The sequence below is a fragment of the Schistocerca gregaria genome, chromosome 4 (genome assembly GCF_023897955.1).
Source record: "Schistocerca gregaria isolate iqSchGreg1 chromosome 4, iqSchGreg1.2, whole genome shotgun sequence".
NCBI classification, from domain to species: Eukaryota; Metazoa; Arthropoda; class Insecta; order Orthoptera; family Acrididae; genus Schistocerca; species Schistocerca gregaria.
Window position 1 is genome coordinate 727,350,187 of NC_064923.1, and position 21,772 is coordinate 727,371,958.

Genomic DNA, 21,772 nt, shown 5'->3' on the forward strand with positions numbered 1-21,772 from the left:
ACCACTTCAGCCACTTAGGTGTTCCGAATCTACGCTAATTGCTCAACTGGGGAAGAGGACTTACGGTATAACCCTCGCAATACCAATCGGGGTATTCTGACTACCCCAGGTTGATCTTTTGCCTATAATGATGTTATCTTAAGGGCCACATGCCTGTAGTTTCATGACTTTGCACTAATATGATTGCCGTTGAATTCACACTCACGATTGTCTAATTTTTTTTGGCTTTGTCATTGTTATTCAGGTCTCTTATTGGTGGGGTTGTGAGACTACCGCGCTTGGTATGAAACGTCTTATTTTCTTATTTGTAGAAAAAGAAGGTTTTGGGAAATATATCTGTCACTCATCTTCTTTGTTGAGTTTTGCCATAGATCCAATGTTCGTTATTGTTGATGGTTACTACTGTTGAGTTGAATTTGACGTTCACGGTCTAGCTGACATTACACGAGTCAGTATTTCATCTACAAGTAAGGATGGCCAAAGGACTTCCTAGCGAAGAGGTAACAGAAATTCTATACAATTCTGATGTCAGTGACGATGAAAATGAATGGGACATTGATAACGAACTGAATGAATATATGGAACCTCTTGAAAAAGACCATTTGATAGCATCAGATGAAGCTGATGATGAAATATCAGAAGACACTACACATTCACGTGAACAGGTAGAAGAAGAAGAAGGAGAGGATGATGAAGAAGAAGAAGACGAAGACACTGGAGATTTGTTTGTTCCTAGAAGTGGACTACAATTTTCTAGTGAACCACCAAATGGTGGGCGGCGTCGACGTCGCAGCATTTTGAGCGTAACACCTGGCCCAATGAATGATGGAAAAACAATCAAAACAATAACAGAGTCATTTTTATTATTTATCTCACCGGAAATCGTGAGCATCATTGTAGAAGAAACGAACAGGAAAGCCAAACGAGTAATTTCTTTGTGGAATGCAGCTCATTCTTCGAACAAAACGACGTGGAGATATATAATATGCAAATGAAGTGTACGCTGTATTAGCAATTCTAATAGTAGCTGATCGAACTCATTGGCATCCCACAAGTGCTTCCGATCTGTGGGGAGGTAATGTTGCCTTTCGGCAACCATTCTTTTCTGCTGTCATGTTAAGAAACCGATTTTTGTCTATACTGAAAATCTTCCGATTTGATAACAGAGACACAAGAGCACAGAGAATTGAAGAAACCAAGGACAAGCTACAAGCCGTCAGGGTAGTGCTCGACAAATTTCAATCTAATAACCTGTGCAAGAACTTCTATCCTTATGAATATGTGACTATTGATGAACTATTAGCAACGTACCGAGGAAACTGCCCTTTTAGAGTTAACATGAAGAGCTAGCCTGTCCAGTATGACATTAAAATTTGGGTTTGTGCTGATGTGAAGACATCTTACTTATAACGGATCCAAATTTACACAGGAATGGTGGACAATACTCGGGAAGTGAATCAAGGACAGAGAGTTGTTTTGGATCTGGTGGAACAATTTCTGAATGATCGTCGTGGTGTAACAACTGATAATTTTTTCACGAGTTTTCCATTGGCTGCTGAACTACTAAAACGAAACACGACATTGGTTGGTACCTTGCGTTCCAATAAGAAAGAGATTCCGAAGGATTTCTTGCCAAACAGAAAGAGAGAAGTTCACTCTTCAGTGTTTGGTTTCACAAATGACTTGACCCTAGTGTCCTATGTTCCAAAGAAGGGAAAGGCAGTAATGCTTCTCTCTACTCTGCATAATGCGGAAAAGTGAGTGGTGAAGAAAGTGAACACAAACCCGAAATCATACTGCACTACAACAAAACCAAAGGCGCTGTTGATAATGGGGATAAAATGACAAGAGAATACGGTTGTGTTAGAGGAACGTGGCGGTGGCCACTAAGAATCTTCATGGAAATGATAGACACTGCAGCACAGAATGCATATATTCTGTACACTCAAAGATTTCCTGAATGGCAGAAGAATACCGAAGCTGATGTAAACTCTTCACGACTGAACTGGCATTTGGACTCAGCAAAGGCAACATGGAAGAAAGAGCCAAAAATATCAACGGTCTTCATAAAGATGTAGAAGATGCACTGAAAGCTTGTGGCATTGCATTTCCTACAGCAGTGATTCAGACCCAGTGTTCAAAATTTACCAACGCCACAACGATGCCAAGATTGCAAGAGACACGAAGATTGGAAAACAAGATTCTGTTGTGTAACGTGCAAGAAACCTGTTTGTAATATACACAGAGAAGAAACTGTTACAGTGAAGTGCATGCAGTGCAAAAATGTACTTGACTGAAAAGTTGAAAAACGTCTTGTGTTATTTTACTGCAGTGACTGTTGAGGTACATGGATTATTAATTTTCTGTTCGTTGAGCACTGAAGTTAGTGAAAGATATAAATTTTGTTTTGTACTTTGTATCTGTGATCTCATTAAGTACTTCTAATGACCTGAAAAGCTGTTTTTCAATACTAAATAAAACCATTCAATGCAAATAACGAAATATAAGAACAAATATTACAACAAAACACAAAACTCTTTTGGGGTAGTCCAAACACCACGCTTGGTAAATTAGAGGTGTGAGAAAACTTAGTAACGGGAGGCTTAATATAGAATTCAAGCCACGTGTCCGTCCTGTAGACGCTTCACATCACAGAGTGGTGAAGCCTTGGTTAATCGCAGATAGAAAATTTCTGCGCTCCGTCTAACATTCGATACTGCGACCTCTCGCTTCCCAGGCATGCGCTGTGCTACGAAACTGACTTTCACAGTGGTAAAGGGATTAGAGAACACATGTTATCGATTTACAGCGTTTAATTCCCAGAACATTCCGCCTAATAGTGAGAGGGGTAATGGGATCATTCAAGTGTTTTCTTTCGTACTGCAGCACCTATGCAGCTGAGGTAAATGGCTGAGAAGGTCCAGGCTTGTTAAGTGTTGCAGAGACTTCTCACCTTTCGTGATGAGATTAGTTCAGAGAAAAGATGGATTAAGACTGATCCAAAATACTAATGCAGCTTGGCTACTCTTACCTGTAATACCACAGTTAAATCAGACCTTACCTGTAAATCTATCTGTCACCTTGACCGTTAACATCAGACCTCTCAAACGCAAGACATATGTTCCAATTGCAGTGGGATTATCATTTTATGGTGATACCGGAATGGCTACAGAAGTAACTGACATAATGCAAATTGAATTAAAATCAGTTTGCTACACCAAGAACAACGTACAAGACATTAGAGCGGCTTCACAATACAGGGACTCCACAATTCCGGACTAAAAATTTCCCCACCAACCTATCCACTAAAAATTGATACATGAAGTACAAAAGTGAATAACAGGATGAGTTGGTCCAACTTTTCAAGAAAAATACGCTATTCATTTATAGCAGAGACAGGCAATAATTCGGCTAGTGCCTTAGCGCTTACGTTCTCCATGCTCACAAATTTAGCACACTGCGCTTCTTGATGTCTAGAACAATGAATCCAGTCTATCGATCGTTGTAATGTTTGGCTCTTTCATTACCAACTATACCTTTAAATTATTTTCGTACGGTGTTGTAATGTCATTGCATAGAAAAGTTGCAGTATCTGCTGATTAAGCGACGATATATCGCATAACAGGTATTGATAATCCTTATACTTTCCTCCTGTCATTCCCATTCACTTTAAAGTCTTGTGACTGTAGATGTCTAGACAATCTCAGGCTTGTGGCTGTAGATGGCTAGACAACCACCTTCTCTGCAAACAGTCACAGGACCTGAAAACTTGTTTTATACGGCAAACAAACAGCAAAGAGTACATGGTGCTGACACTACGATTTCGCCGAACAAAAGAAAGCCGAGCCAACCGAATAACGGCGCACTGCAGTGCTAAATGAAATGTCACGCTGCACGGGATACTTCCGAGAAGGAGCGGAAGCGACACAGATCGAGGGTCGGTCCACAAGCTACCTACACATTGTGCTCAGATTTCATATGGCACGCCATGGCCGACCCTGGTTTAGAGTGGAACAGCTGTAACCAATGAGCCATGAGAGTGATTCAGACGAGTAAAAGGGACCACAGTACCATCAGCGCTTCGCTTACCATCAGTACGCAGTCGGCAGGTGGCGTGCAGGTCCGCAAGCGAGCATGTGTCTAATCGTAAAATCAGTAGAATGGCACTCGCGTACTTGTATTGTTGTTGTTGTTGTTGTCTTCAGTCCTGAGACTGGTTTGATGCTACTCTATCCTGTGCAAGCTGCTTCATCTCCCAGTACTTACTGCAACCTACATCCTTCTGAATCTGCTTAGTGTATTCGTCTCTTGGTCTCCCTCTACGATTTTTACCCTCCACACTGCCCTCCAATGCTAAATTTGTGATCCCTTGATGCCTCAAAACATGTCCTACCAACCGATCCCTTCTTCTAGTCAAGTTGTGCCATAAACTTCTCTTCTCCCCAATCCTATTCAATACCTCCTCATTAGTTATGTGATCTACCCACCTAATCTTCAACATTCTTCTGTAGCACCACATTTCGAAAGCTTCTATTCTCTTCTTGTCCAAACTATTTATCGTCCATGATTCACTTCCATACATGGCTACACTCCAAACAAATACTTTCATAAACGACTTCCTGATACATAAATCTATATTCGATGTTAACAAATTTCTCTTCTTGAGAAACGCTTTCCTTGCCATTGCCAGTCTACATTTTATATCCTCTCTACTTCGACCATCATCAGTTATTTTACTTCATAAATAGCAAAACTCCTTTACTACTTTAAGTGTCTCATTTCCTAATCTAATTCCCTCAGCATCACCCGATTTAATTTGACTACATTCCATTATCCTCGTTTTGCTTTTGTTGATGTTCATCTTATATCCTCTTTTCAAGACACTGTCCATTCCGTTCAACTGCTCTTCCAAGTCCTTTGCCGTCTCTGACAGAATTACAATGTCATCGGCGAACCTCAAAGTTTTTATTTCTTCTCCATGAATTTTAATACCTACTCCAAATTTTTCTTTTGTTTCCTTTACTGCTTGCTCAATATACAGATTGAATAACATCGGGGAGAGGCTACAACCCTGTCTCACTCCTTTCCCAAGCACTGCTCCCCTTTCATGCCCCTCGACTCTTATGACTGCCATCTGGTTTCTGTACAAATTGTAAATAGCCTTTCACTCCCTGTATTTTACCCCTGCCACCTTCAGAATTTGAAAGAGAGTATCCCAGTTAACATTGTCAAAAGCTTTCTCTAAGTCTACAAATGCTAGAAACGTAGGTTTGCATTTTCTTAATCTTTCTTCTAAGATAAGTCGTAAGGTCAGTATTGCCTCACGTGTTCCAACATTTCGACCGAATCATCTACCAGTTTTTCCATTCATTGTATTGTATGTTAACCGGGGACCTAGAAACGACGGAGAGGCTCCGTCCCCGCTGCAGCCGCAGTGGTCCAAAACTCCACGACGACTACCGCAGTCCACTTCACCCCTCCGCCGCCCAACATCGAACCCAGAGTCATTGTGCGGTTCGGCCCCCGGTGGACCCACCAGGTAACGTTTCACACCAGACGAGTGAACCCCTATGTTTCCATGGTACAGTAATGGAGGTGTACGCGTACGTGGAGAACTTGTTTGCGCAGCAATCGCCGACATAGTGTAACTGAGGTGGAATCAGGGAACCAGCCCGCATTCGCCGAGGCAGATGGAAAGCCGCCTAAAAACCATCCACAGACTGGCCGGTTCACCGGACCTCGACACAAATCCGCCGGGCGGATTCGTGCCGGAGACCAGGCGCTCCTTCCCGCCCGAAAAGCCGTGCGTTAGACCGCATTGCCAACCGAGCGGGCTACTTACTGAGCACAACATACTTCAGTGTAATGGGGTCCACAACGCGCTGGGACTAAGGTCGCTGCTAACGTGCATGCCAGTCTTACAACGAACTCTGATCGACCGATCACGACCATGACCGCTTCAGAGAGAGCTTCGGAGCGCGTGTCTCCCGGCCTTATCACTTCGGGAACGACATACTAATGTTACTACAGTGCTGGAAAACAGTCCTGTACCTCCATACTGACTAGGGAGTCACTGGTGTACCTCCTGGGGCATCATGCGAGGTGGAGCAGTGGTTAGCACACTGGACTCTCATTCTGGACCACGACGACGAATCAAGCCCGCCTCTGGTAAAGCTGATTTAGGTCTTCCGTGATTTCCCTAAATCGCTTCAGGCAAATTCCGGGATGGTTCCTTTGAAAGGGCACGGCCGACTTCCTTCCCCGTCCTTTACTAGCCCGACGGGACCGATGACCTCGCTGCTTTAGTCCCGTCCCCTAAATCAACCACTCAACCAACTCCTGTGGCGACCAGAGGAGTAGCGTGAACGACGCTTATCTTGTCAACCGATACGCCATCTTAAGTTACTAATACTGCTTCTCGAAAGCTGAAAATTACGCGGACTTCTCCGCCGGTAGTTATCCATCTTGGGAAGACATTGGTCTTTTCAGATTTGCCGAGAAAATTATTTACCCGGGTGAAAATGACCTATCAGATTTTTCAGCTCCTTATTTATGCATCCTGTGCTCCGATGACTACCGCCATCTGATTCGTCCTCTTTCCTACAATCAGAATGGATATTTGGATTTTAAATTACTCGAACTTCACATCTCTTTCTTTGTCAGGCTGAGCAGAAGGGCCAGTACAAGCCCTCTTGTTGGCGCCGGTGTGTGCTGCAAAAGTCTCTCATCTACAGCCGAGTTATCTTATTACGCTGTTTCTTACTTCCATCCTCAATAGACAGTAATATTCTGCGCGTATTGTTTCGTACAACAACTTCTTGTATATTTCACGTCACTTTGTTCCGTAGTGTATAAAAAAATTTCGCCTTAGGAAGATGAAGGGTGTAAGGCCTCTCCCTAAATATACTTTTCATTGGTGGGACACTAACACTTTTCGGATATGCTAGCTCATCACTTCCGCGCCTGCAAAGATATAACTGTTTAAATTCAAAATCTTTTTAATAAGACACGTTTCTAAAATGGATTAAAATGTATCAAATAATTTATCCTAGCTGCATACAGATTCCTGACCCCCAAGAAGATACTTCTGAAAATTTGTGCTTGTGAAATTTTAAGAGAGGTAACAATTTAAACGAAAGCGTGGAGCGCATGCAATAAATAGCTGATGCATGAATATTTCACATAGATCACTGATAATTTTATTTTACTGCAAACGATATGAGCTGAATTTTTTCACCTTCTGTTCCCGATACTCCTTACTATTATGTACTGCACGTGTCTCACATTCTCCGTTCCAACTTCTACAAGTATCGTCATAGCTATTAAAAAATCGTGTTCTAGTAAAAAAAAAATGTATAAATAGTTATTTATTGCCTTTTAATCTTGTGTGTGTGGAATATTTCAATGGATTGTGATGAGATTACAACAGAGAAATGTGGTAAATTTCGGGTTTATTTCAGTTTCTCCCCACCTAACCAATATACTGCTTCCTCCTACGTTCATATCGGAAATATAATGCAGGGAAAAAGTTCACACGGAGGATTATCGGCAATCGCTCTTATCGCACAACATTCGCGACGGGAGCAGGAGTAGGGGGAAATAGATGTGGTACACAAAGTACGATCCGCCACACACCACACAAGGAAGCGACTTAGTGTTCCACTGCCATTACCTTGCGAGCTATATTCAAAGTGTTAAGTCCCTGGCTCATCAGGAAATGACAGTGATAAACAAAGTTGCCTCCGCCACATATCAGATAGGAAAGTGAGTTACTATAGCGTTTCTATCCAGTCCTGAGCTGTGCTGAAAGTTTCAGCTATCTAACTCAACGGAAAGATAGTTTAAAATCAATTGCAAAGTCTGTACCGAACAAACTTTGTAAAGATAATCGCCGTACTCCAGGATAATGTAAAATAAAGCATCAGGTGCTATGGTCCTGGATGTGTAGCAGTATGAGAAAGAATGGCTACACACAAGTGATTCTTGCAGTATTGTATCACATCTCACTCCACTCAGATCGGAAGCCATGAAAGAAGAGGAAGATGATGACGATGATGATGATGATGATGACGATAAAAACAATAATAACAACAGCTCTTCTCCATCACAGTGAGAAGATCGGAATATGTATACACATATCAATGCTTAAAATGAAATAATAATCAAAGGTAAAACGCACCACCAACTAAACAGTGCTTTGTTGACGACTTTTCTCTATGGGTTCGTGGGGTCTGTGCCACACTCAAAAATTTGGAAATTTGTGGTAAGTTGCTATGGCACCAAACTGCTTAGGTCATCGGTCCCTAGGGTTACAAACTAACAACATACAAACTAATAACATACAAGTTATTAGGCAGCATCACGTTCCTCCTCAATTTCTCTTTCCATACTCGAAGTCTAACCCTCTCTTCTGGGATATTCTTGATAATCGTTTGATGTTCCTGGTCAACTGAACGCCGGAAGATCTTGAAGAAGATTCCAGCAGATGTGTCGAAACGTCGAGGAGGACTGTGACACATCCTAATAATATAGGGGATTTTTACCTTCAGCGACAACATCCACGAAACCCTGTAGACTTGTCATGGGTAGTCTATAATATTGTTACTGGAATGACGGATTTTTCTAAAATTTGTTGCTGGAACACAAACGACAGTAGATTGAAAATTGAGAAGTAATGAGGTGATTTGTCAAAATATATAGCTAATATCAGAAGAGATGAAGGTTAATCTTCTTTCGAAGCCGTGACAGAATGAGTAACAACACGCTAACCAAAAAAGAGGCCTGTATTTATGGAAAATAAATTAACAGTAACACAGTACAATAGGTTGTACAACGATAAGTAACTACAGGGTGTTTCAAAAATGACCGGTATATTTGAAACGGCAATAAAAACTAAACGAGCAGCGATAGAAATACACCGTTTGTAGCAATATGCTTGGGACAACAGTACATTTTCAGGCGGACAAACTTTCGAAATTACAGTAGTTACAAGTTTCAACAACAGATGGCGCTGCAATTGATGTGAAAGATATAGAAGACAAGCAGTCTGTGGGTGCGCCATTCTGTACATAGTATTTCTGCTGTATGCGTGTGCTGTTCACAATGTGCAAGTGTGCTGTGGACAACATGGTTTATTCCTTAGAACAGAGGATTTTTCTGGTGTTGGAATTCCACCGCCTAGAACACAGTGTTGTTGCAACAAGACGAAGTTTTCAACGGAGGTTTAATGTAACCAAAGGACCGAAAAGCGATACAATAAAGGATCTGTTTGAAAAATTTCAACGGTCTGGGAACGTGACGGATGAACGTTCTGGAAAGGTAGGGCGACCGCGTACGGCAAGCACAGAGGGCAACGTGCAGCTAGTGCAGCAGGTGATCCAACAGCGGCCTCGAGTTTCCGTTCGCCGTGTTGCAGCTGCGGTCCAAATGACGCCAACGTCCACGCATCGTCTCATGCGCCAGAGTTTACACCTCTATCCGTACAAAATTCAAATGCGGCAACCCCTCAGCGCCGCTACCATTGCTGCACGAGAGACATTCGCTAACGATATAGTGCACAGGATTGATGACGGCGATATGCATGTGGGCAGCATTTGGTTTACTGACGAAGCTTATTTTTACCTGGACGGCTTCGTCAATAAACAGAACTGGCGCATATGGGGAACCGAAAAGCCCCATGTTGCAGTCCCATTGTCCCTGCATCCTCAAAAAGTGTCTGGGCCGCCATTTCTTCCAAAGGAATCATTGGCCCATTTTTCAGATCCGAAACGATTACTGCATCACGCTATCTGGACATTCTTCCTGAATTTGTGGCGGTACAAACTGCCTTAGACGACACTGCGAACACCTTGTGGTTTATGCAAGATGGTGCCCGGCCACATCGCACGGCCGACGTCTTTAATTTCCTGAATGAATATTTCGATGATCGTGTGATTGCTTTGGGCTATCCGAAACATACAGGAGGCGGCGTGGATTGGCCTCCCTATTCGCCAGACATGAACCCCTGTGACTTCTTTCTGTGGGGACACTTGAAAGACCAGGTGTACCGCCAGAATCCAGAAACAATTGAACAGCTGAAGCAGTACATCTCATCTGCATGTGAAGCCATTCCGCCAGACACGTTGTCAAAGGTTTCGGGTAATTTCATTCAGAGACTACGCCATATTATTGCTACGCATGGTGGATATGTGGAAAATATCGTACTATAGAGTTTCCCAGACCGCAGCGCCATCTGTTGTTGACAATTGTAACTACTGTAATTTCGAAAGTTTGTCTGCCTGAAAATGTACTGTTGTCCCAAGCATATTGCAACAAACGGTGTATTTCTATCGCTGCTCGTTTAGTTTGTATTGCCGTTTCAAATCTACCGGTCATTTTTGAAACACCCTGTATAATAACACACTAAATTTAGAAGACTACCAAGACAGAAAAGAAGAAGAGGTCAGGTACAACACGATAGGAAAAAAGGAAAAGACAATAAACTAAACATTTAAGACAAAAGAGGAATTAAAGTTGTAATGTTGTCCTTGAAGGTGAATACGAAGACAAATAACAGTAAACATCTGTACTGCAATCCTCCAGAGCATGTTCGGAATATCAGGAGCGACAGCACAAAGGAACAGAAGTAACACATTAGTTTGGTATTAGGAAAACTTGTAAATTGTTCGTTCTCAGTCAGATTTATGTACAGGCGACAAAACGTATGAGACTGTTATACTGGAATCACCTTCTCCAGGTAGGCAGCCTGCATTTGCTACAGCATTGCCCTTTTTCCGATTATCCTCAGTGATATTACTTTCGTAGCAAATGTATGAAGTTCTTTCTCGTGAAATTCAATAACACTGTGGGATGGAGCCGGAGACAGGAACAATTCTCTTTTGTTCCAAGTCCGCTGCTCTAAATTGAAAAGCTGCTCCAACTTTTGGAAGTTGGGAACACGCAGAACCGGCGCAACCTTATTAAGGATCCCGTGTCGTAAAAGGAAGTGGACTGCTGTTCCACAAAGGGGTCCTCTATAAGACCTAGAACACGCGAACTCGACAAAAGTCGCCTCTCATTTCTGGTATTTACAATGTATTCGGTAGTGTTTCTCACAACAAGTGAAAACTCTATGTGCCGTTACACCACGCCTATGAACAACTCTACATTGATAAACACTATTTCTGAGAGGTTATAAGACATACTGCTGTAGAAGTGTACTCATAAGAATGAGAAAATAGTTATTTCAGTCTCATTACCTAACGTAGTGACGCATACTTCATACACTCATTAACGGCGTGTGATAACAGATATTAAGGAAATGTACATTATGAATTCACATTCATTTCCCCTGTATTTACCGATCAGTTACAATCGTTAATCGTTATAACGGAAGAGCGTGAAGAAGAATACCACCGAATTCTTATACGACCATGGGAATGTTAATTGACAGAAAACAAGTGAGAGTGTTGAAGCTCCAGTCATTCTATGCATTGCATTTCTTAAAACATATAACGAGAGTTATATACTGCTTCTACTGGTATTGAGCAAATAACAAACAGGAGGCTTTCAACTTTGCGAAAAACAGAGATTTCTTCCTGAGAAAATGGATAGTTTCTTTTGAAACAAGGTGACTGGCAACATGGCTCATATTTTATGTGCGGTGTTCCCTTGATTTTAATGAGGAAAAGCAGATTCAAAAAACAAGATAGTGCAACTCCATGATACTGATTAGAGTTTTGGAAGGGGGGCTGCGCAACTAGATAAAGCTTGAGATGTTGTTGATTAATTAAATGATTTAGATTAAAATCCATGAAAATGGAGATCGATTAATTGCGGTACTGCAAGGATTTTAGGTCCGAAAATAGCCAGTTCGAATTACAGCGATCGAAGAAGCCTTCGTAGCCTAGATTTTTCCAATGTTAGGGGTACAATTCCTAAGCTACTTTTACTCACTCATCAGTTAAACAACGGGTTGCCATTATATAAATTCTCATCGAAAACAGTTGCTTAAAACCTCTTATGAATGCACGGCTATGATCACGGAAAGATACGCCTACTGCAGGTCTGCACCGTAAAGTAATAGTCGGAAACTGTACACAGAACGCGTTTCACGCTATTCAGACCTTTAACGGTTACACCAAGTTTCATATAACCGAAAGAGGGAAACGTTCCTATGTACTGTGTGTCCCAGCTCCAACAGACAGAAGTTGTTTTGGAAGAAAAGCTTACACTTGTCAATCAATTTCTATGCGATAATCCTTTTATTAGAATTGCTCGTCTAGATAGCCACAAAGGAGAGCTTCCGAATATCTAAGAATTGCTGCTGTTGGTAGCATTGAAATTGTCAAGAAGGGTCGTCAACAGTACATAGATAGCTCAGCCGTCAATAGCAATTAAAAGAGTCTAGTTTCGAGATCCAGGGCCGCGAGGGGGTAGCCTCTCGGTCTAGGGCGCCTTGCCACGGTCCGAGCACCTGACCCCCCTCGGAGGTTCGAGTCCTCCCTCGGGCATGGGTGTATGTTGTCCTTAGCGTAAGTCAGTTTAAGTTAGATTAAGTAGTTTGTAAGCTTAGAGACCGATGACCTCAGAAGTTTGGTCCTATAAGACCTTACCACAAATTTCCAAATTTTGGAGTGTGGCAAGGACCCAACAAAGCCATGAATCTAAAATGTCAACAAAGCACTGTTTATATGGTCGTGGCTCCACAATGGTGTTTACAGGGATCATTAACTGCAAACAAATTACGTTCAGCTCCTTGGAGACCATTCGCATCCATCCATGGATTCCATATTCCCAGACATCTACATCTACATCTACATCTATACTCCGCAAGCCGCCTGACGGTGTGTGGTGGAGGGTACCCTGAGTACCACTATCGGTTCTCCCTTCTATTCCAGTCTCGTATTGTACGTGGAAAGAAGGATTGTCGGTATGCTTCTGTGTGGGCTCTAATCTCTCTGATTTCATCCTCATGATCTCTTCGCGAGGTATACGTAGGAGGGAGCAATATACTGCTTGACTCTTCGGTGAAGGTATGTTCTCGGAACTTTAACAAAAGCCCGTGCCGAGCTACTAAGCGTCTCTCCTGCAGAGTCTTCCACTGGAGTTTACCTATCATCTCCGTAACGCTTTCGCGATTACTAAATGATCCTGTAACGAAGCGCGCTGCACTCCGTTGGATCTTCTCTATCTCTTCTATCAACCCTATCTGGTGCAGATCCCACACTGCTGAGCAGTATTCAAGCAGTGGGCGAACAAGCGTACTGTAACCTACTTCCTTTGTTGTCGGATTGCATTTCCTTAGGATTCTTCCAATGAATCTCAGTCTGGCATCTGCTTTACCGACGATCAACTTTATATGATCATTCCATTTTAAATCAATCCTAATGCGTACTCCCAGATAATTTATCGAATTAACTGCTTCCAGCTGCTGACCTGCTATTTTGTAGCTAAATGATAAGGGACCTATCTTTCTATGTATTCGCATCACATTACACTTGTCTACATTGAGATTCAATTGCCATTCCGTGCACCATGTGTCAATTCGCTGCAGATCCTCCTGCATCTCAGTACAATTCTCCATTGTTGCAAGGATTAAACTTTTACAGCTGACAATACATCATATTCCCTGGCCTCAGATGTTCGCAGTTTGTTTGAAGAACATTCTGGATATTTCTAGTGAATGATTTGGCCACCTATATCGCCCGACATGGACTCCATCGAAAATTTGCGGAACATAACCGAGAAGTCAGTTCGTGCACACAGTTCATCACCGGCAATATTTCCGCAATTATGGACGGCTATAGAGGCAGCATGGCTCAATATTTATGCAGGGCACTTCCAGAGACGTGCTGAGTCCAGACCACTTTGAACTGCTCCACTAAGCTGGGCAAAGGGACGTTCACCACGATATTACAATATTAGAATCTGCCCCATAACGTTTGTCACCTCAGTGTCCGTCTGCTCTGACTGCAATTATCTGTCACCTTATTTATGTCATTTCATTGTAAGCTAGCCATTTTTGTTATTGTTTTAGTGGAATTAAAGTAGAAAGGAAGAAAGCTGATTGGCAACGTGCTTGCCTCCCGTGCAAGCGGTACCTGGTTAGATTCCCGGCCGGGTTGAAGATTTTCTCCGCTGGTGGAATGGGTGTTGTGTTTTCCTTATCATTATTTCATCCTTACTACCGGCACGCAAGTCGCCCAGTGTGGCGTCGATTGCAGTAAGACTTGCATTTCACGGCCGAACTTCCTCGTATGGGGCCTCCCGGCCAACAATGAAATGCGCTCGTTTCCATTAATTTCCATTGAAGCCTCAGTGTACAATTCACTATGAAGCGTCTGGTAAAAAGTTAATCAAACAACCTTGCCCTTCAGAGTACTTCTGAAGCGTTCTACTCTCCAACAGTGCGCGAGAGAAACGGACACATAATTCGATTTCTCTTATTTCATTATCAGGTTCATTTCCCCATCTGTAGGATAACGTAATTGTAAGCAGATTTAAATAGCCGAGAATAACGTGACAAATACAGTACTTGAAAGACAAACTCTCGTCGTTTCCTTCGGTTCACAGGGTCAATTGGAATCCCTGCTCCGAGAAACTTTCAGACGTGGTGGTGTGGACCGAAACAGCAACATGGTTTATAAAATTCATACCCTAAGATCACCCGTGGTCAAGGGGAAATGGTGAACCAGCACACCTTTTTTACGTCTCGCCTGTTGCGCTGCTAGCGAGCCAGCGCGTGTAGAGGCTTGTCTTCGTGTCCGAATTCATCGACCATCATGGCATTTTCCATCGTAAAGCCATAATTAAATTAACGTTTCCTCTGGATCGAAATGCGTCTCCCGCCGCCAGACGGTCTTGGAACTCATTTTTCGATCCTTGGAGCTGTCGTGGTTTTGACTGCCGAACGTTTCGGGTTTCCGAACTCCCTTTTCAGGTGCCTTCGGACGTTATCATGGCCGCCTTTAAACCTCATGACAACGTCGTCAGTCACGTTGGTGAAACGTGGAAGACGTTTCAAACATACCGCGTCCTCAATGGTGCACGGCAGATCAAAACTGAGCTGACGATGCACGTGCCTTCCTATTTGGTAACCGCCTGCTGCAGAGTTGTCACATATGATGACCAGCGGCGCACTTGTTCAGGTTGTGGCCAGGAAGACCATGTCCGTTCTGAACGTCTCCGACGTAGACTGATTCAGTTGCCGATCGGAGACGTCGCTCTCCCTTCAGTGCCCGCTGTGTTACATCCGTCTTACGCGCCCTCGGCGGGGCTGCCTGCTGTGCTCGCTCTGAATCGGCTGGCACCGGTGTCGACTCCTTGTGACAATGCGATGTGCGTTTTGCCTGTCTCACCTACACTGCCGCCGGAGGTTGTACCAACGGACTATGGCCGTCAGCAGCCGCCCCTCTCGACCCCGTGGTTGTTGATCATGGGTTTGTGTCGACCTCTGCTTTTCTGCCATCTAGCCACTTGACGGACAGTAGCCGCCCACCATACATTATTGAACAACATGTTAGGAAAGAACGGTCGCCGAGGAAACGGAAGAGACAACGCCGTACACCTTCTGATGACCCCAGAGTTGGGGTATTACTGCAATGAGGGTTTGAGCTATGACTTTTCCATCCTTAGAACTAGTTATTCTATGTTCATCGGAATGTTCTTCTCCGCAAAACTATACGTCGATAGCTTCACCAAATCTGTCAACATGCCGCTCCCTCCGTCTCGCGACGACGGTTACCTCGTATTCTCGGCGATATTAATAATAGTTTATAAAAAAATGGAATAAATAAAAGTAACTGATTTTCTTTGTACCGAGATGTTTAATACGCAGTAGAGTATCACAGAGATATTGAAAGGAACTGGACCGAAAGACTCTTGAAGATAGGCCTAAACTATCCCGGGAAAGTCTATCAACAAAGTTTCAAGAACTGGCATTAAATGATGATTCCGGGAATATACTACAATCCCCCAGGTATCGTTCACACAGGGATCGTGAGATTAAGATTAGAATAATTACTGCACGCACAGAGGCAGTCCAAAAATCGTTATTCCTGCGCTTCATACGTGGATGGAACAGTAGGAAATTCTAATAATTGGTACAGTGGGTCGTACCCTCTGCACCTCGCGGTGGTTTTGCAGAGAACAGGTGTAGATGTAGGGGAAGAGGCAGAGCTGAGGAGAGGGTTACCTGTTGAGTCTGCGGATGGCGGCCTTGAGCTCCTGGAAGGTGGGCCTCTCTGCGGGGTCGTCGGCCCAGCAGCGGCGCATCAGCTGGCCCACCACCTCGTCCTCGCACGAGCTGTCGCTGATGGTCGGCCGGAACAGCGGCTTGCCGCCGTTCTTCACGTTCTCCACGATCTCTGCAACACGGCCGCAATCACTTCAGCCAAGGCAAAGAGCGGGAGAGGATGCTGAAAAATGAGCAGGCTGAGAGGATAAAAAATGAGGAGTTTCTCTGCAGAATGAGCAGGGAAAGTGATGCCCGCAATACAAAACCTGGAAAAAAGACTTCGATATGACGTACATCAAGACATCAGCAAATAACTTTTAAGGATATAAAAGGAGCCAATTAGAACAACATAAACTATGTGATCAAAAACATCCGGATACCCCCAAAAACATTCGTTTTTTATATTAGGTGCATTGTGCTGCCACCTACTGACAGGTAGTCCATATCAGCGACCTCAATAGTCATTAGACATCGCGAGAGAGCAGAATGGGGCGCTCTGCGGAACTCACAGACTTCGAACGTGGTCAGGTGATTGGCTGTCTCTTGTGTCATACATCTGTACGCGAGATTTCCACACAGGTAAACATCCCTAGGAGCACTGTTTCCGATGTGACAGTGAAGTGAAAACGTGAAGGGAAACGTACAGCACAGAAGCGTACAGGCCGACCTCGTCTGTTGATTGCCAGAGCCCGCCGACAGTTGAAGAGGGTCGTAATGTGTAATAGGCAGACATCTATCCAGACCATCTCACAGGAATTCCAAACAGCATCAGAATCCACTGTAAGTACTATGACAGTTAGGCGGGAGGTGAGAAAACTTGGATTCCATGGTCGAGCAGCTGCTCATAAGCCATACATCACGCCGGTAAATGACAAACGAGGACTGGCTTGTTGTAAGGAGCGTAAACATTGGACGATTGAATAGTGGAAAAATGTTGTGTGGAGTGACGAATCATGGTATACAATGTGGTGATTCTCTGCTACCTTCACTATTTCATCTCTCAAAGCTACCCATTGTTCTTCTACTGTACTTCTTTGCCCTGTATTTGTCAATAGCTCCCTAATACTCTCTCTGAAACTCTCTGCAATCTCTCGTTCGTTCTCTTTATCCAGGTCACATCTCCTTAAAATCCTGCGATTTTTTTACAGTTTCTTCAGTTTTAATCTACAGTTCATAACCAATAAATTATGGCCAGAGTCCACATCTGCCCGTTGAAATGTGTTGCAGTTTAAAGCGTGGTTCCTAAATCTCTGTCTTGCCCTTATATAATCTGTCTGAAATCTTACAGTGTCTCAAGGCCACTTCCACGTCTACAGCCTTCTTTCATGATTCTTAAACCAAGTGTTATCTATGATTAAGTTATGCTCTGCGCAAAATTCTGCCAGGTGGCTTCCTCTTTCATTCCTTACCCCCGTCCATATTCATCTACTACTTTTCCTTGTCTTCCTTTCCTCACTAATGAATTCCAGGCTCCCGTGACTATTAAGCTTTCATCTCCTTCAACCATATGAATAATTTCTTTCATCGCATCATACATTTCTGCAATCTCTTCATCATATGCGGAGCAAATTTGCATATAAACTTGTACTACTATGGTAGGCGTGGGCTTCGTGTCTATCTTGGCACAGTAATATGTTCACTATAATGTTCGTAGTAGCGTATTCGCGCCCCTAGTTTTTTATTCATTATCAGTCCTGTTCTTACATTACCCCTATTTGATTTTGTATGGGTGTGGGTATGGTGATTGTCCTGTGAACGTCATCTGCCAGCGTGTGTAGTGCAAAGACGAAAATTCGGAGGCGGTGGTGTTATGGTGCGGTCTGATGTAGGGGGCTTGCACCCCTTGTTGTTTCGCGGGTCACTATCACAGCACAGGCCTACATTGATGTTTTAAGCACCTTCTTGCTTCCTACTGTTGAAGGGCAATTCGGGGATGGCGATTGCATCTTACAACACGATCGAGCACCTGTTGATAATGCATTTAACATTTGACGATTCCACTATGGCCGCAGTACATTAAGACTTTGTTTTTATGAAACAGATCTGATGACGGTCATTAAAGACGGAAACCGGTAATCGTTAAACAAAAACATTGTGGCCATAGACGTAAATTAAAGAAAGGTATTACATATACGGGTCACTGGGTTTCTTTCGCGACGATGTTGCAGCTTGTGAAACCTCTGCGATGTCTTGGAACACCGACTTCGTGCCAGGCCTGACCGACCGACATCGATACCTCAGTGCACTCGGTGAAGAATGGACTGCCATTCTGCAAGAAACCTTCCAGCACCTGATTGAACGTATGCTTCCGAGGGTGGAAGATGTCATCAATGCTAAGGGTGGGCCAACACCATATTGAATTCCAGCATTATCGATGGACGGCGCCACGAACTTGTAAGTAATTTTCTGTCAGGTGTCCGGATACTTTTGATCACATAGTGTTTATAGGGAAAGACATAGACTGACGGAAAAAATTGCACCACCAAACAGCAATTAATGGAGTCACAGGTTAATGTTAGTGCTAGATAAGCCATCGCAAATATGAAACGCTTGCACACTAGTAAAAGGTGCAACCGCCACAATGGTGAATCAAAGCATGCCAACGTGAAGTACTGGTACCGGATGTCAGTTTATGGGATGGAGTTCCATGCCTCTTGCACTTTATCGGTCAATGCAGGGATAGTTACTGCTGGTTGTGGATGGCCCTGGAATTATCCGATAATGCTCGATTGGAGACAGATCTGGTAATCGAGAAGGCCAAGGCAACATGTCTGTGAAGCAGGTTAGGCGAAAACAGCGGCATGTGGGCGAGTGTTATCCTGTTGGAAAACACCCTATGCACTGCTGCTCATGAATCGCAGTACAACGGCTCCAATCACCGGACTGACGTACAGTCTTGCGCTCAGAAAGTGTTCCTATTGGTCATACGAAGTTGCTCCATAGACCACATAACTCCAGTGTGTCTAGCATGCAGACAGGTTGGTTGCAGCTCTCAGGCGTCCTCCTCCTAACCAACACACGGCCGTCACTGGCACCGAGTCAGAACCGGCATCAATCAGAAAATACTACATACCTCCAGCCTGCCCTTGAATGAGCTCTCGTTTGACACCACTGAATTAGCAAGTGGGCGGTGGTTTGGTGTCAGTGCAATACACGGTACACGGTGTTTTTCCTGTAGTTGTCCTTCAAGTAACCGATTTGGAGCACTTCGTTGTGTCACTGTGGTGCCAAATGCTGCTCAAATTGGTGCTGTAGATACAGTACGATGCGACAGATCCAGACGCCGAACACGATGGTCTCCCCTCTCGGTAGTGGTAGGTGGCCGTCTAGAGGCGGGTCTTTTTGCAACTGTACATTCTCGTGACCACCGCTGCCAGCAACCATGTACAGTGGCAAAATTCCTGTGAAGTCTTTTTAGAGTATCTCAGAAAGTACATCGAGCTTTCGTAGCCCTATTACACGACCTCGTTCAAACTCAGTTAGGTGCTGATAATGTCGTCCTTCTCTCCTCAAAGGCATTCTTCACTAACATCAACTCACTACATCGAATCACAATGGCAGCTAACGTTCACGACAGTTACAATGCGCATTTCAAGCAAATCTGATTTGCATCCCCATAGTGGCGCCACTAGCGGAACAAAGCAACACCTCCCCGTACAAAGATCTGCGCAAAGATAAATCTCATGCATCTGACGGAACAGTGATGGTGTAGTGTCCTACAAATTGCTTTCCCGAGGAGTCACCATCACTGTTGACGTTTACTGTCAACATCTGAGAAGTCTTGCAGACGCAGTCCAAGACCAACGACCAGGAAGAACGCGTGAAGTGATGCTAACCGCCCGCCTTCTAATACACTGACAAAAAAAAACACACACACACACTATACAGGAGCTGGGTTGGGAAGTCATTCCGCACCACCTTATAAACGTGTTCTTGCGCCCTCAGATATTGTCTGTAACATTTTCCGCTCTCAGTCGAACAACCTTCAAGGAATTTCGTTTCCGGATTAAAGTACGCTCCGAACATAAATCTCGACTTCTTCGCCTGAAAACCACGCGATTTCTATGGTCGCGGAATTGAAAAGGTACCCCAGCGTTGGCAGGCTGTTGTAAATAGTGAAGGAGAACATATTACTGGTGACTAAAGTTCCTGTTATATGTGTCTGTTGTGTTTATTTTAATAAACACAACAGACACATATAGTGGGGAAACGCAACGCACTTACGCACCAACCTAGTAGATCGCCGTGCTCTTCTAGGGAAATCTTGTCATCCCATGTCCATAGAATTCAATTAAAAGACACCTAACGCCTCTGGAAAGTGTCATAGAACGTTTAGACTGTAACAAAAGGTGTTCCCCATGACGTGTCTACGACCTCTAAAAGTTTTAGGCAAAAAATTTACAACACCCTGTACGTGATCTATACTCTCATCTTATTCCCATGAACCCTACGAGAAATATACAATGATGGAACACCGACGGCCGGTCAGTCCTCCTCTAAGACTGTTCCTCTAGATTTCAATCTCTAGTGTAACAAGAAATAAAATATTACGCCGCCAATATATTTTAAATATGTCGACGTTATGTGTGAAATGAGATATAAACGAGGAAATATTTAAGAGCCTTTGAACCAGTAGCATTCTATTAAACAGCCACAGTTGTAAACTGTTGCTACATTATTATATTCACTGTCGTATAATATGACTATTGAAATTTAATGTATTGTACTAACCTAGATGATTGTCTGTAATTGTCAAAGAATAATTAAATATTCGGGTTATTCTCTTGTATGTATAGGCACAGAGATTACGCAGTACTGAGCAATTGAAGCGTCCAATTTTCGGAAATATTCCACTGCATTCTCAGCTTTTACTGACGTAAACGTCTCACTTGTACAGAAGGCATTTGAATCGCATGAGTAATTCATTTGATTAGCGGTACAGCGTAAAACATTAATCAAATTTTATGAACTTGGGTTTAAACTCTTGTCTTCGCAAACACTAAAATGGAGTTGTACTCACGGCTTTACATCGATTATCGTATTTGCGCCGCAAAACAAATTTCTGTGACTCAACGGGCGAGTTTGCACACAGCTTGCAGAGTGAGAGGAATATCAAAATGTCGACTAACTAAAACATAAGTTTTAGCTCTCCACAAAGCCATTATTCTCGTTTCTTTTTCAATGGAAAAATGCATCACCACTTGTTCCAGAGGCCTGAAAAAGCGATTAACGCTGAATTTAGTTGCATTCAGATGGGTAGAGAGACAAAGGATGAATTTCATTTATAATCCGCATTCCATATATACAAGGAGTTTCTTGATGTTGTCAAGGTTTTCGGTCCAGAGACTTTGATGCAGCTCTCTACGCTACTCTATCCTGTGCAAGCTTCTTCATCTCCCAGTACTTACTGCAGCCTACATTATTCTGAATCTGCTTAGTTTATTCATCTCTTGGTCTCTCTCTACAATTTTTGCCCTCCGCGCTTCCCCCAATACTAAATTGTGATCCGTTGATGCCTCAGAATGTGTCCTACCAACCGACCCCTTCTTTTAGTCA

At 43.4% G+C, this 21,772-nt stretch overlaps 1 protein-coding gene across 2 annotated transcripts in view; it reads right to left on the minus strand.

Moving 5' to 3' along the window:
* Nucleotides 1-21,772, minus strand: part of LOC126266758 (atrial natriuretic peptide receptor 1-like) — a 1,377,759-nt gene that overhangs the window by 113,514 nt on the left and 1,242,473 nt on the right. For both annotated transcript variants that reach the window (XM_049971275.1, XM_049971274.1), the window contains exon 15: nucleotides 16,175-16,346. In XM_049971275.1, coding sequence (XP_049827232.1) covers nucleotides 16,175-16,346 — 172 coding nt within the window. The remainder of the gene's footprint in view (nucleotides 1-16,174; nucleotides 16,347-21,772) is intronic.